The sequence below is a fragment of the Camelus dromedarius genome, chromosome 7, assembly GCF_036321535.1.
Source record: "Camelus dromedarius isolate mCamDro1 chromosome 7, mCamDro1.pat, whole genome shotgun sequence".
NCBI classification, from domain to species: Eukaryota; Metazoa; Chordata; class Mammalia; order Artiodactyla; family Camelidae; genus Camelus; species Camelus dromedarius.
The window spans coordinates 39,210,848-39,227,837 of record NC_087442.1 but is presented as its reverse complement, the minus strand read 5'-3'; the positions used below and the strand labels follow the sequence as shown (position 1 = coordinate 39,227,837).

At 38.5% G+C, this 16,990-nt stretch overlaps 1 protein-coding gene across 3 annotated transcripts in view; it reads left to right on the top strand.

The window, feature by feature from the left end:
* The first annotated feature begins 213 nt into the window (after positions 1 to 213).
* The window catches only part of AVL9 (AVL9 cell migration associated), a 46,046-nt gene continuing 29,269 nt past the window's right edge, over positions 214 to 16,990 (top strand). For 2 of the 3 annotated variants that reach the window (XM_064487466.1, XM_064487465.1), the window contains exons 1-3: positions 215 to 525; positions 13,691 to 13,811; positions 15,154 to 15,239. In XM_064487466.1, the coding sequence (XP_064343536.1) occupies positions 433 to 525; positions 13,691 to 13,811; positions 15,154 to 15,239 (300 nt within the window). In that variant the 5' untranslated portion in view covers positions 215 to 432. Of the gene's footprint in view, positions 526 to 13,690; positions 13,812 to 15,153; positions 15,240 to 16,990 lie in introns of all 3 variants that reach the window. The other variant, XM_010988064.3, reaches the window with a different exon arrangement.

Here is a 16,990-nt window from a genome sequence, read left to right as displayed (position 1 = left end):
TGGGGAGGGACCAAGATTCTGAGGAGGAGAAAGCGAGGGCAGAGGAGGCGGAATCGTGATGTCGCGCGGGGAAGCGGTGACCAGGGACAGGTGTGCCGGGCCGCCCCACCAGGCCCCGCCCACCCCGGCGGCGCTCCGCCCCTCAGCTCCCTCCGGGTCCTGCCCAGTCCCGTCTCGCCGGCGGCGGCCGCCGCATCAGGTGACGGCCCGGAAGCAGCGGAAGCGGATGAGGGAAGCGCGGCCGCGGCCCGGGGGGCGGCGCAGAGCTGCAGCAGCCTCGGGCTCCTCCCGGCCCCCAGCGCGGTCCTCATGCGGCGCCCTCGCTGACGCCTGAAATCCGCCGCTCGCCATCCTCCTGGGGATCACTGGCTTGCCTGGCCCGCCGCTCTTTGCGGTTGACGTCGTCGTGGTGCGGGCCTGAGGCGGCTGCCCATGGAGAAGGCGGGGCGGGGCGGCGATGGCGCCACTCGGGGGCCCGTACTGCACATCGTGGTGGTCGGCTTTCACCACAAGAAGGGCTGCCAGGTGAGGAAGGGGCCCGAGCCCGCCCCCGGCCGTTCGGGCGTTCGCGCGCCCCGGGCACGCACTCCCCTTGGCTCTGTGGAGCCCTCCCTACAGAGCCCGCGACCCTTTGCCCCTGAACTTGGCTCCTTTCTCTGGCTCCGCGCAGTTGCCCCACCTGAAGCCCACCCCCACGCCCCCTTTCTCCTGCCCTTGAAAATTGTATCTTGAGCGGCGGAGGAGCTATGTGTCGCTGTGTTGGTAGATATTTCTTAGATTCTTTGGTGGTGTGGTAGGAAGGTCAGCCACTCTTCCCCATCCATCTCTGTCTCCGTTGACTTTCTGGGTGTCCACCTGTAGTGGGATCCTTTAGAAAGATTCAGCACCTGGGCAGCGTTTTCAAGGTAATGAGCTGTGGGCTTCCACACGAGTGCCTCAGGTTGGTTGAAGCACATGTGGCGCCGTGGGAAAATCCACTTCCTTTGTTTATCTGTGTATGGAAGCCCTAGAACCCGTCGTGTTAGGTGGTGTGTTGACTCCGCCTCCCTTCCTATTGGGCCTTGGTGTTGCTATTTGATCTTGTTCAGATCCTGCCTTTTTGTGAGAGATTGACCTCTCCAGCTCAGTTGTAATGAAAGTGTTATTTACCGAGCAAAGAAACGTGCAAATACAAAGTCAGTTTCAAGCTTCTTAACTGAAATGGTGAACGAGAACAATACGACATTTGTAATCTATGTATTGAAGGCAAGGAAACAAAGATGGAAACAGGATTGTTTAATGAGAGCAAACATTGGAAGGCAATGATGTCATAATGTGCTAGTGAACAGTAAATTGACATGCTTACAGTGTTAAAAATACCGGTTACTATCATTAGGTCATGCAGCATTTTGTTTCTTGCGTTTCACAGAAAATAACATTTTACAGGACTTTTATTGACAAAATTTAAGTTCGTTAGAGAATGATAACAGAAAAGTGAAAGAAAGATGAAGGGAGTGTTGATGAAAGGATAGTTGTGTTTGTATGTGTTTTAAAGACTGCTTAACTTTAAAATGTATCATATTCCTTGTCCCTCAGGTAAAAATGGCATAGAAAGATACCAAGGAGGAAGTGGCATTATTCAGTGTGGTATTTTAAAAAATTCCAAGCAGGAGCAGTAGAATAAAATTTTTTTAATGTGGCCCTATATTTAGAGGTAAGAAAATAGACATTTGAGATTATTATACCATGGCATGTAAATACAGTGTTCATTAGATTTTTAATACTTTAAAACTTCACATTTTTGATGTTAGTTGTCATTTCATAACCTACCTTGTGAATATGGGTGAAATAACTGAAACTTGGAGGAAGTAAAACCATCTTGGTGGAGTCAGAATTGTCTCAGCACCAAGTTTGTTCACTCAGCTGAGCCACGTGGTATCTCGGAGTCTTTTAGGGTAAAGAAGTGGAGTCCACTTCACAACCAAACTGAATGGAATGTTTAATGGCAAAAAAGAAGGAAATAATGGTAGGAAATAGAGTACAATCTCTTAATATTTGCTGTCACCTAGAGTCAAGATTAATTATTATGTGTTCTGCCTGTCTTATTGGCAAAAGTAATATGATATATGTTCCCAGAAGAGAAACATGGTTTATGAAACAAATGTAATGCTGCTTATGAATTAAAAAACACTGAACAACAGATTGTAAGATGAAGCAGCACCCTGGGTGTCATACCCTTTCTCTGGGTTTGCCTGGGTTTTGGTTTCAGCACTAAAGTAAAGGTGACTAGTTTTTGTAAAATGAGCATCATGCTGGGTCAGAGTTGGGAGATCTGGATGATGTCCTGGCTTAACTGCTCCATGACCTCCAACAAGTCCAAATTGAGTAATTTTTTCTGTACTTCATTTTCCTCTACCAGATTTCTTCATGAGAATTGTAGGCCTGGTAGGGATCTTTAGAGATCCACTCCACCTCCCTTAAATTTACAGATGAGTAAACTGAAACCTAGAAAGGTTAAGTGACTTAAGCATACTTACGCAGCTAGTTAGCGGTAAAAATGAATTTTGTTTAGAAAAGCTATGCAACATTGGGAAACAGACCTCAATATAGAACTGGACATGATTCTGGATACAAGGGGAAGTGAGAATTTATAGCCAAGGAGCACAGTGGGGGCCAGTGGGTGAAAAGTTAGTACATCGAGGTAAAGGGGGTTTCTAGTTAAACCCATCTAAGAGGATTCTTGCTAAAATTAGATGATGCAGAAATGAACACAGAAGTCCAAAAGTCAGGGCCTAATTGAGAAGAGTTCAGAGCTGCCTGACTTAAGTTTGGTAAGGAGAGCCTCTTTGTTAGCACTAACATTGAAGCTCAGATATCCCGAGTGTTCATAACTGCATCTCTTAGTAGCACTTTTAGGTTGTAGAATTGAAAATTACATGCCGTGTGTGTGTGTGTGTGTGTGTGTGTGTGTTTATATACATATATATACACACACACATATATATATATATATTTGTAATCCACGAGGTGCTTCACAGAGACAAAGACAATTATTTTTGGATACATATACTTGGTTGTTCACCTAGGTTGCTGATAGAGTGGAAGAGAATGCAGAGGATTCTGCCACAGTGGAATGAAAGATGAGAAATCTAGTATTGGTTATGTTCTTACCGCTGACGGAAAGAAAGCAAGCCTTTTAAGATTACACTTAACCTCACAGCAGAAAATGAAGAGCTAAGAACCTGGTTTTGCAAATCAAATGAGAATTTGTTATAGCTTGTTAAAGTCAAAATGCAGTGATCAAGAAAGTGATTTTTAGATCTAGTGCATATTCTGTAGCTTTTGCAAGACCCAAAACACTTATATTTTAACAGAATAATTACTATTTCTCAAAAATTTTGGCTTATTAGTAATCTGTTATTTTCCTATTACTCTTCTGGTGGAGGTTGGTTGGAGAGATGAGACTGATTTCTGGACTCTAAAGAGACTTAAGGATGGGTGAGCTGATAATCTGAAAAACTTCTTTGAAACCCTCTGGTAGTAGGTTGTGTCTAGGGTCTGCTAACACAGCTACTCCACTCAGACAACAGCTTATGAATGAAAAGGCTCTCACTGAGCTGGCTGATGAAATTGACAAGTGAATGCAGTCAAAACAAACTTGCTGGAGACAATTTGTATTAATTCATGGTAGTTCATCCAGCTGGAACAGGATGTTCAACTGAGGTATAATGATGGGAAAATAGTTTGTTCAACTCTCATTTTTGGTTTCCCAACTTTCTCCCTTTTTTGTCATAGTTTTTATAAAATAAAATAGCAAGAAAATGTACTGAAAGTTCCAGTATATGTTATATGGTTCTTAAAGGGTGTTCCTCACATCTGCAAATAATTTTAGATGGCCTACAACTCTGCTTTCTTAACCCTTCAAAATCCAAATAGATTTGATATAAAGTACCTGTATTACATGTATTTAAGTCTTAGGCAGAAGGACTGTTCTGGAAACTGTTCTCATTTAATCAGTGTAACAGGTGTTTCAGGCTTTCTAATTTTGTAAGATTTCCTTCACGATGGATTAATCAGCTACCTTCTCCACTTTAAGATTTACTTCCAGGTGTAAAGGATTAAAAGTGCATGGCTCATTGAATTGTGACTATTGCTTCAGATTGTTTTAGAATGTTTTAGGGTGCTTTGTTAGACTGCTCTTCCTAGTATTCGGAATGCTGCAGGTCATGTTGATCAACAGTTCTTTCCATCTACTGAGATTATTCATAGTGAAAATTCCCATTCTTGGTTGTAATGTGTAATTTTAAGGCTTAAGTGAGCCGAAGTAAAACCTTTGTTTAAAAAAGTTACTCCTTTCAGCAGTCTGCTGAACATAACTTTACCTAAGGAAATGTACTAAATTTTTGTAGTCTCTAATGTTATAAAAGTGCCCTGTGATAAAGGAGTCAGTTCGTTTCACATGAACAAGGTGAAAGCCGTCTGTGTTGGAGATCCTCAAACTAGGCATTTAGATGTTCATTTGTTCATCTTGTTTCCTACGTTTTTTTCCACCTTTGAGGCCTTCAGGTGTATTTCAAATGAAAAATTCTTTCATTTAAGTTAAAATGAACATCTGTTAACTTTATCTTTTGATTATTTTTTTTACTTTTATTTGGGTAATTTGTGGAAATGATTTCTGTAGTAACCTATTAGCTTCTAGTAGTCATTATTCTAGTTTATTGATGTACTTAACTTTTAGAACATTTTAAGTGAGCTAAATTACTACCATACCATTTCAAATGATTTTGAAATATTTGTCCATTTCGACTCTTCCCCTGAAATTTTAAAAAATTTAATATTTAGCAAAGAACTCTTCTTCCTTAAAAACTCACCTGCAGTTAGACTCATTGACATGAGGTAACTTATGGACATCATCTCTGTAGTAGTTTGCTTGTTACAGATTGTGTGTTCCAGAGTTTTGTTTGTTCCTTACTTGCTTTGTGGAAGTAATTATATAAGCTGTATTTGTCAGTTTAGCATAATTTTTGGCAAAATAATATAATCAAATGGATGTTAAATAAACTTTTTAGTTCTTTCATAGAGAGATTGGAACTTATTTAAGCACTCAATAGGGAATAGTTATTTTCCAAAGTGACATCATAAAAAGTTGAATTATTACTTGAATTTAGACCACTATTCTGATAGGATTCATGGTTTTGTATATATAGCTGGTAGTTTTAAATATTTTTTACTATTTTTTTTAATTGAAGTACAATCAGTTACAGTATGTGAATTTTTGGTGTATAGCACAATGTCCCAGTCATGCATATACATACATATATTTGTCTTCATATTCTTAGCAGTTTTAATTCTTGAATAAACTGGTTTTACCAGACTGTACTTCTTTAAAAAGTAGAATTATAGAAGAACTAGAACTCATGTTTGCACTAATTTCAACAGTGAATAAAGCAAACTAGAAGCAGTGAAGAGAACAGTATATTTTCCTGTTGGTCTGAGTAGGCTGATGCTGAGAAAATCTCTGAATAGCAGGATGCTGCATTGCAAATTCAGGGATGGGATGAGGAGATTGGGGTGGGGTTTGGTTTATGTTAGGGTAATAGTGTCAAACCCTGACCCTTTCAGGTTTGGTAACAGATGGCTGGCTGACAGGCATGCAGTTTTGCCACCTGCTGTCGATGGAATCCTATGGTGACAATGATGAAACTTGGGGAGGTATCTTTTGTGATTCTTGTTGGAATAAGCAGGTCTTTGAAACAGAAAAAACAATTTTGGATAGTTAGAGGTTAGGGAAGAATAATATCTAAAGATTTTTTTAACTACTCAGAGAAACCCCGGAGAGAAGATTGCATTTTCTGGCCCTCCATAGCACTTTTATTTCTTGAACTTTAATATTTTGGTGAAGGTTTGTTCCTTATTTTAGCCATACTTTTTATATGCTGAAATGATGAAAATCTCTGACTTTGCAGGGCGGCAACTTTAATACTTACAGCAGTGGAATCATTTTCGTGTAGGCCTTGGCATCACAGCTAAGCAGGGTGGGGGGTCAACGTCTGTAATGGAAATTTAGAAATATCAGGAAGATTCTTTTGTCCTTTTATAGTTCTTCCCAGATAGCTAGAAAGTGCTCAGCAGTGCCTAAATTTCTTTCTTTGGCTGAAGTCTTTGATCTCTGGTAGACTGCTTACATATCATCCATAACTTTCTCCTTGTTATCAGCGTGGTTCAAATCCTTTGCTGAGGACAGATTTTGCTAGGTAGGAAAGACTGCAGAAGGACCCTGGTCTATCAGGGAATGGGCACTACAAGAGGAAGATGAAGACGTAGGGAGAAGAGTCTTTACCTAGTAATTCTGAGAAAAATTGGTTCTATTATATTTGGTTAAGATGTCCTCAGATTAAAAACTTAGTTTCTCTCTAGGATATTTTTAGGATATGTTACTGAAATTGATATTTTTGAAAAATTTTTAATCATATTCCAGCTGCTTTTAAAAAATGATATGTTTTCATAAGTAGTATATACTCACTGTAGTAGAAAAGTGAGAAAATATAGAGAAGAAAATTAGCACTTAAAATCCTGTATCCTAGAGAAATCTGCTCTTAACGCTTGGATGAATATTCCTCTGGTTCTCCATACTTTAAGGAATATACATAACTTTTCCCCAAAATGTATTATATAAACAAGTTTTTGACCTGCCCTTTGTAGTGTGACACTAGACTATTAATATCTTCCACTTTGATAATGTTGAATTATAAACAATATTTTCTCAAAATCTTTAACTTCTCCTTTTTGGACACTTAGATGGCATTCCAGTTTTTTGCTATTTTGAATAGTGCAGTAAAGAACATCCTTGTGACTTTGCACCATTTCAGAGTGTGGAGACTATTTTAAGCCTTTTTTTTTTTTTTTTCCCTGTGGAGATCTTGTTAAAATAGATTTTGAAGCAGAAATTCTGCCTTCTTAACAAATGTCACTCGTTGTGCTATGGCATTCTCGGTTTTTTTTGAGGGGGGGGTTGTTTTTTTTTTAAACAGTGTTTGACACATGCCTCTGACTCAGCTGGGCTTTTGATAGCCAGTCAGAGGCAGGGAGATGGCCGAGCAGTTAGTAGTTACTTCTCCATGTTGACCAGAAACATAACATGGCTTTCAGTTTCCTCTCCCTGCTATCTCATATGTTGCTGCTTTTCTTCCATGGACTGGGAGACCACATCTGCTAAATATGTATGAAATAAAGTAACTTAGTCATGAGTTTTGAAAGACGACCTAAAGAATTCTCCTTAGTATTCTGTCAGGGGCTTCATGATAGCTGGTTAGGCCGATAGATGCTTTTCTCACTTATTCCTGATCGGCGGTGTTCTAGGTAATTAAATTGTCAGAAGTCTGACTTCAGAAACAGCTATGTTTGGATGTCCAGTTAGATTTGAAATATGGCTCTCTGCACTTGTATTTTCTTCATCCAACAAATTGTCACAAAGTATGTTAGCTGTGTATCCACAGGCGGAAATGACTACAGGGTTGTTAAGGAACCCATTCCTGCCCCCATGGCCTTCACAGGTGATAATAATAATTTGTTAGACCCTGTTTGGTGGGTATGGTGCATATCTAGAAATTGAATTTTTTTTTTTTGCTATGTAAAAGTTCTAGTATTGAAATGTTAAAAATAAATTGATGTGTAAAAGATTGCTAGGGTAGAGTTCATTAAAATAAATTGATTTAAATCATTTGTTGGGAAATTTCTGATTTTTTTCTGCAAGAAAATAATTTTTGTAGCTTAGATATCATCTTTGTATATATTTTCAACAACAGGGCTAAATAATGTTCCATTTATATCATATCATCCAGGACACCAGTCTTCATTCCACTGTATGTTTTTTATAAATCCTCTTCCTCGCCTGCATTAGAGGAATTTTATATACCATATTCCTATCATCCCTTTGTACTTTCAGCTCTGCCAACTTTGTAAGAGAACTATGAGGAAGACTGCCAGTTCTTTTGTAGTATTAAATCTTCACGAAATTGGGAGGGAAAACATATCTTAGAATAGACATGTCTTCTACATCCAGGGTTTCCTTTAAAGTGAAAAACATCTTGACAGAGCCTTGGTACCTGTTAAGAAAACATACCCTATGCTTCTGGGATAAAAGAGGTGCCTAGAAAGGGAGTGGAGAGGCAGAGCAGCTGGTTCAGAATTTCCAGGAAGCCCTTTCCTTCCCTTGGGTAAGCCCTGTTGAACCCATATCTGTGGGGACCGTGGATGTATTTAATTTGTGTGCTGTTTAGCATTGTGGCTTCTACTGGTGCTATGGTGCTCCGACAGTGGAGTGGATGTTACATTGTTAGAAAGTGAACAAAGGGTGGTTTTGAAGTACTTAGAGTTCACACCAGGACACTATGTTATTGTTTTTGTAGTTTTTCATTATTGTTTTTTCAATCTTTTGCCTCTGAAGACAAAGTAAATGGAATCTGACTGGAGGGCACCAGTTTGACTTGTAAACTATGGAAGAGGGTGGTAATATTCACCATTTCTGGAGGATAAACATATTCACCATTTCTTACATAGTTCATTTAGCATTTAGAAAAATTGCCTTTTTAGTCCTTGTGATTAGAGCATCTTTCACTTGTTAAAAATCAGCCAGTCTTCTTTTTCCCTTTTATCTGTTGTAGTTGTTTGAGTATGTAAATTATTACTACTAATTGAGATCAGAATAGATTTTGCCACATAAGTATTGGTTGACATAACAAGAGAGATACTTGAAATTTTCATGGTTTAATATTTCCTTTAGGGGAACATTTGATGTATCTGTTACACATTGTGTGTGCTAATGCCCTACCAGATACCATCTTTGATCCTCAGATTTAATTTAGATTTTGGGCTGTGAACTTTCACTATTAAATAGTAACCCTACTGGATAATAATTATTCTGGATATTTCTTAATCTCTAGGGATTTACTTTGGTTTTTGTCAGTGATTTTTCACATATACTTAGGGCTACCATGTACAATATGTAAACCCTGTACAGCACAGCTGCAGGGAGAACTCTTCATGTAAACTGGAGATGTACAGTGAGGCAGCCTACTATACCTGCCTTTACTTTCTGTGGTACTGCTTGGTTTTATTGGCACTATTGTTTAGATTGCATTTTGATTCAACTATTATCTAAGTCTCAGGTATTTTCCAAGCGATTTAAGACTCTTAAGCCTCTGTGCCGTGATTTGTGTATCTGCCTGTATTATTTTGGACATATCGAAAGGAGGCATCTAGAATACTGAGTCAGTATGCAAAATACGAAGAACATACAACTTAAGATTTATAAGGGGGGAGGGTATAGCTGAGTGGTAGAGAATGTGCTTAGCACACATGGGGTCCTGGGTTCAATCCCTAGTATCTCCATTAAATAAACAAACAAACCTACCCCCCCAAAAAAAGATTTATAAATCCCATTTATTGGGAAATAGATTCATTTTTGTTTAGTTTTCCCCACACACCAACTGGCCACTCTACAATTCAGTCCTATTCTATACCAACTACCCAGAGTTAACATCATACTCCACAGGTTTAAGGGCTCAGTCCTACAAGATGCTCTCACTTTGGACACCAGTCCTAAGTCCCCAGGCCACCTGCACTTCTGTTCTGCTTAGCTACAGTTTGGGGGTTCCCCCTACTCAGGTTCTAAAATTTCCTATAACAGCTCACAAAACTCAGGAAAACACTGCTTACCTTTACTGGTTTATTAAAAAGGATAGCCAAATGGAAGAGATGCACGGGACAAGGGATGTGGGATGGGGCATGGAACTTCCACGCCCTCTCTGGGCACACTATCCTCTCAACACCTCAGAGTCTTTGCCGACTGGGAAGCTCCCTGAACCTCACCGTTTGGGGGTTTTATGGAGGTTTCATTACATAGGCATGATGGATTAAACCATTAGCCATTGGTGATTGAACTCAGTCTCCAGCCTCACTCCCCTCCCTTCAGGTTGAGGGTGGAACTGAAAGTACCTAGCCTCTACTCAAGGCTTGACCTTTATGGTGACCAGGGCAGGTCCCATCCTGGAGCCACTTAGTCCCATCAAGAATCACTTCATTAGCATAAAGCCAGGTGTGGTTGAAAGCCTCTTGTTATAAATAACAAAAAATGTTCCTCTCACTCAGGAAATTCCAAGGTTTTAGGAGCTTTGAGTTAGAAGGACCTGTTGGTAGCAAGTAAACCAGCAGAAGAAAAGAATTCTAGAAAGCTGTCAACATAGTATAGGCAGTCTATAATTAATGAAAAAGTTGTGTCCCAAAAGTTAGCTGTTTGAAATTCTGAATACATTTTCCCAAAGAAGTGGTATTATAAATACTCTGGGTGCAAGTGAATCTAAAGCTGCCTTATCTTACCCATGGAATTCTTCAAGCATATGTAGGATCTACACTTATATTTATAGTAATTTTATGAGTTGACTGCATTTTAAATTGTAAAAGCAGTCATTTAAAAGTAAATACCAGTTTACTTTAAAGTAAATAATATCCTCAACTTTTGAGTGGGTTAGAAAAAGTTATCTGTTGCATCTACATGCCACACAGATAAAGCATATGTGACCAAAAAGTAGCAGTTTGTGAACATAGATGAAAGTTAAAAGATTGTTCGAGTTCTTTCAACTTTCCTGTAAATTTGAAATTTTCCCAAGAAAGATGAGGATAAAAAAGTGTAACAGGAATATTCCTTTATCTCCAATTCCCAGCCCTATTCACCTCTTCAGAGATAAAACCCTTATTAAAAGTATAGATTGTATCTTTAAGCATGTTTTTTAATCCATTTACAAAGATGTATAATTGCTTGCATAAATGGAATCACAGAATAAGAATTATTCTGTATTTACTGATATCCTGCTTGCTTTTTAAATTTAGCAGTACGTATTAATTTTCTGTTGCTCTTGTTACTACAAATTTAGTAACTGAAGACAACACAAATTAGAGTTCTGGACGTCAGAAATCTCAAATGGGTTTCACTGGCCTAAAATCAAGGGGCTGATGAGTGCATTTCTTCAGGATGCTCTAGGGGAGAATTAATTTTCTTGCCTTTTCAGCTTCTAGAGGTCACCTGCATTCCTTCGCTGATGGCCCCTTCCTCCATGTACAGAGTACCTTAAAACATAGCATCTTCAAGTATCTTTGGCTCTTCTGCCTCTCTTATAAGGACTCTTGTGATTACATTGGGACCACCTGGATAATCCCCCATCTGGAGATAATCTTATCTGCAATGTCCCTTTGCTTTGTAAAATAACCGACAGATTCTGGGGATTAGGAAATTAACACCTGGAGGGCTCTTGTATAAGCCTCAAGTTGCCTAGTCCTCATTTTATCAGAGGCTCAGCCACACATTTAGTAATATAAGAAACAATTATCCTATAAAATAGGTAGAATACAAGTAATATAGTTAGTAGTATTAGTAAAGTCATTAGGTAAGAATTTAAGCCAAGAACACCCATGAGGTGTGGCCCAGTGCATCCCCAGGTCGTCTGACTTACTCTGTTCTGTACCAGTCTTTGTTTTTAAGGGACATTGTTTATTGGCATTGTTCATAAGGCATCCAGCCCAATTTCCTGGTGTTTTCAGGCTGGTTATCCTCTATGTGGTTTAATTATTCCCATCATAAAGTGGGGGGCCTTAAACTTAATGATCATAGCTTGGTGTTAGTCATGTAATTCCATCCCACAACTGAGGGAGGTTATATCTTTAGCTGAAATTTTGCTTGTTCAGATTGAGCTTGAGTGGCCCTAAAAGAAAATTCATATTTATGGCCAGGGTCACAGCAGGTATTATTAATTGGCCAGGTGAGGGGATCTTCTCATCCTGGCCTGATGGTTTCTCTTCTGTTTGAGCATTGTTTTAATAAGGTGAGTTTGAGGTCAGCAGTCCTCTCTATAGGCCAGTCCAGTGCAGGGCCCCTTTCTAAGTGGAAATAATAATCCAAGAGTCAGTTCCCTTCAGTTTCACTGTCCATAAACTAGTTAAGAGTACCTGATAAGGATCCTTTCATCTAGGTTGGAGATAGTCCTTTAAATGATATCTTTTCCAGTATACATAATCTCCTGGTTGCAGATCATGGGCCATCTGATCTTCATCCAAAGATAGATTACTAAATTTCTGAAACAAGTTTAGAGTATCTTTTAATAATTCAGTTAAACTTTACAATAATATAATAGCAAGGAGCTGTCTGGGAAGTGAGTCTTAGGCAGTAAATACAAGCCCTAATTAACAATACTAGAATTTAATATCCACTGAAACATAATCTTTTCCTTTCTAAAATTACCCTCATTTCTACCAAATATAACCAAACTCGAACTAATTTGTTTACAAAGTAAACTGGTTTCAATAAACTTGACCTGATGGCTTATGTAAGTTTAAGGGATCATATAGGCTTTTTTAAAAATTGACTTTGCTGGAACTTTTATAAGAAATCTCAGATTAAATTTTTTAAAAGCCTCTCAAGACCAGGAAGGCCATGCCAAATGCTTTACCTGTGATACCTATAGATTTGGGTGAATCACCCCTTTTCAGAGTTCCCCAGAAATACCTTGAGATTTCTGCACCTGTTAGGAGGTGGCCTTCCTAATTTATCTGATAAAGCTGTAGAGAATCTTAAGAGTTTCCAATCATTGGAATTTTACTCCATAATCCAAACTTTAAAAAAAAAATTTTCAAACTGAAATGTTGATTGCTTCTGGAGGTAGGAGCAGGGAAATTTAAACATTCTCAGTATGGAATTAGATCACCTATTAAAAATAATCATTTCTAAAGCCTTTTTATGACTGGCCTCATGGCACCTTGATTCCCTTGATGTGGGAAAATGAGCCATCATGTCTTTCCACATTAAAGATGGGATCTAAAAGTTATTCTCATTCCTAGGTTGTTCCAGCTTTAGTGTATATATTACAAATGCAATACAAATTCCTGCTTAAACATACTTTGAAAGAAAATTAAACATGACACCTAGAACTTCTAAGTCAATATGATTACCCAAATCCTGAGCATTTAATAATGCCTTCCTCTCCAAGTCGCACTAAAATAACAAAAAGAAACAGAAGCACAGGGGCAATGCTAATAAACCTGGGAAATGCCAGAAACCAGAAACATACTAAAAACTTTGTTATTTCTATAGGACACAGTATTGGAGAGACTTTGTTGACTTTTCATTGATCAACTCTCAATCTTGGGGAAAAAAATAATCTGAAGTGGTGGTTAATACTCACACCCCCAACAACCCATCAAAGCCATAAGCTCAAAGCTTCAAGTCATGGAAGCAAGGGAGCCAACTGATGGGAAGCAAATCTAGATCTTGGCTCAACTTCTCAGGTTTCTTTGTTGGGTCTTTCCTACTCAGTTCAGTAGGATGTCGGTTTTTCTTAGGCTCCATGTCTTCAATTACCATCTATTTGATAACACCTCCCAAATGTACATCTCCAGCAGTGACCACCACCACTACCCTCTACCCTCATGTGCACATTGGAATTAAACACCTTTTTAATCAGAAAAGGGAAAAGGCTTACAAATTTTTCCTTCTTACTTCTTTTTCCTCTTCTAAACCATAGGTTTGCTGATAATATCAAGTGGCATCAAGTGTGACTTATCCTTACTTCTGTCTTTCAGAGTTTAAAAGCATTTTTGCCTGTCAGAATATAATGCTGCCTTTGATCAACCACCTTCTGGCTAACACTCCTTACCATTTTAGGTTGAATTCTCTTACCCACCCCTGATTCCAGGAGATGGACACGACAGTCACACTTTACCAGAAGAATGGAAGTATTTGCCCTTCCTTGCCTTACCAGATGGCGCACACAACTACCAAGAAGGTATGTAAACAGACAGTGGAATGATCAGTAGGTGCCCCTCCCACATTTTTTTTTTAATTTGCTTAGACATCTTAGATTCTAAGTACTTTGGTAATGAAAGACCTTTGGCCTATTGTGACTATGCATAAAATATTTAAAGCTTGTTTAGAGATGACTAGTTAGTCAAACACTAGAGATCTCCAGAGGAGTGTCAGCCTTATATTGGTAATGGCTGGTGAACATTGGCCACTCCTTTGCCAGGAGCCCTGTTCAGAAAGTAAGTGCTACCCAGATTAGGACATCTGCTACTGGTAGCAGTTTTGCATTTAAACTTTAGACTCCTGTCAGAGACATACTAAAGGGCTTACCGCACCAGCTGTAGATTAAGGCTGTAGCTCAAACTTATTAGCTTAGTCCTGCAAAGCCAACCTGAAAGCAGCCAGAATTGCTTCTCCACCCTTCTCCACTGCCATCGCAGTGCTCTCTGAAAAGTTTGCTTGCTTGCACAGGGAGCATGTTAGCACCCTCAAGGAAGGCAGTGCTGTGATGTTAGTACTGAATCTTCTATCACCCTATAAATGAGTGGTTTGAGTGGCTTAATGAAGAATTATACTTTATGGTATTAGAGGCTCTACCAATACACCAGCTTACACTTGGTTTGGTTACCTGTATTTCTAATACTTACTAAGTTTTGTATGAAATGAAGTATTACTATGCAGTTTAACGTAAAATTGAAATGCGGTATTTTTAACCTCACAAGTCATTTTTTTTAACTTTTTTGTTATGAAAGCTTTTAAGCATAGAGAAAAGTTGGAAGAATAGTAGAGCAAATATTCCACAGATTTTCTTTATATGTGTGTATGGTTTTGCCTATTCTGTTTAAAAGTCAGTTGCAAACATCATGACACTTTACCTCTAAATACTTCAGCATGCATCTCCTAAGAATAAGATCATTCGCTGGAATAACTTCTGACACCATACCACAGCTAAGAGATTTAACTAATACCATCTAATATCCAACCTATGTTCAAATTTTGCCAGTTGTCTCCAGAATTTCTCAGATCTATTCAAAATTTATGGATTGCCTTTGTATGTATTTTCTGAGAAAAGTGATTATAGTCTCAATTCGACCTGTTATAATTCAACGTCCTGGGCCTTTTGTGATGAGTGTACACTGGAAGGTGGTTAGAGGAATTCTAAGGAACCAGTGGTTTTGATCCTAGAAATAAGTGCGACATGGGTTCCATAGGTTCCTTTTTACATCATCGTTTTTGTTTTAATGACTGTGTTAAAGTACGTTCAGATTTCATTAATAATAAAGGTAATTCTCTGTGGTATTTACATTTTTCTGTGTATCTCGTAGATACTGTGTTTTTTCACTTGCCACCCAGAAATGGAAATGGAGCCACTGTATATGGTATCTCTTGCTATCGACAAATTGAAGCCAAGGTACAACAGTTAAAATGAACGACAAAAAACACTCACAGATTCCTTAAGTGTTGGTTGCTTAAGATGTAGAATTTGGAGAAACAGAGTCTTTATTTTTCTTATGGTACCTGTGATATTGTTTTTCAATTTTTATAAACTGTAGCTGTTTTCTCTATGGTACCAATTTATTCATATGAATGTTTTTCTGAGTTAACATTGGTGACTCTTTGTATCATATAATATTTTGTACATTGTTTTTAGATAGTGATACCTAAATTTTCCATTTGTCTTCAGAATACTGTATTTAAACTTCATGGTGTCTTTGAATTTTTCTAATCTTTGGTATGTAACTTAGAAAAGTGGAGTGGTAATGTGTGTTTTTTTTTTTACGGAGCATCCTACAAGTAGTGGAAAGTACTTTCGTGGCTGCAAACTACTCACAAGTTATCTTAACTATCTATAACTAAAATTTTGATCATTCCTAAACTATGTGCCCATGTAATGCCTGACTTACTGTAATAGCTCTTTCCCCCCCTTTTTTTGTGATGAGGGGTACTCTTTCTGAGTAAAAATGTCTTTCCTCTTATGAAATCATTACTACTCTGAAGTAGTGAGAGCTTCTCAGCCTTGGCTGCACATTGGAGCCACCTGGGGAGCTTTAAATATTACGGGTGACCGGGTCCCAACCCTAGAGATTCTGATTTAATGTTCTGGGCATCAAGAGTATTAAAAGCTCTCCAGGTGATTCTAATATGTGGGCAAGAGTGTGAACCACTGCTCTAAAACAATGGTTTTTAATTAGAACTACCTAGAGACTTTTTGAAAATACACATATCTGGCCTTTTCTTCTACAGGCTGAATTAGAATCTTTGGGAGTAGAGCCCAGGCAATTACGTTTTAAAAGCCTCCTCAGGTTAATAATTAACTTAGTAAATCTTTAAAAATTTTTTCTTATAACTTCTATAATGAAGATTTTAAACATGCAAATAAATTAAAACAATTGTAAACACATGTATACCCACCATTTCGATTCAACCATTGTTAATGTTCTACCACGTTTGCTCTGTGTATGTATGTGTGTTTCCCTGAACCATTTGCAAGTTAACTGCAGATGTAAATTCCCGCATACCCAAAGTAGTTAACTACTGTGAAATAACCCACCATGAACAAAGTCTGGAACATAGAACACACAGTAAATGTTTGTGGTTCAAATGAGTAACTGAATTTAAAGATAAAGAAGTCTGAGATAATTGTGCATTTGATTTCTTCATATACTGTTACCCTTACATTAGATGAGATGAATCGAGCTGCTGTCCTTTCTCAGAAATCTGTTCCCTTTACTGCCCCTTATCCCCTGTAAGTTATATAACCATTAGTAAAATTGTTTCTCCAAAGCTGTTGTCATTAACAACAGTTCTTATGCTCTGCATAGACAGCCTTTAAATGACATTTCATACTGCCTGTCTCCCTCACCCCCTGAGTCTGTCCACTCCAGAGTATACTGGGCTTTCCCTTTTCTCCAAGTTTGTCTATCCTCATCTGATAACCAGAGGGATAAACCAGACACCAGAGGGCCCCTGAGCTTAGGAGAAAGCCTCTGATTTCCTTTGAACAAAGGTGAGGCCTGATTGATTAATCCAGTCAAGGTAAAGAGGTAGAAAACAGATTGAGGAAAGACTCTACTCACCACCAGTATATAGTCAGCTGAAGACACTGAGACCCCATGGTTCTCAGGACAGACCCAAGGACATCTCTAGTACACTAGAGTTCCC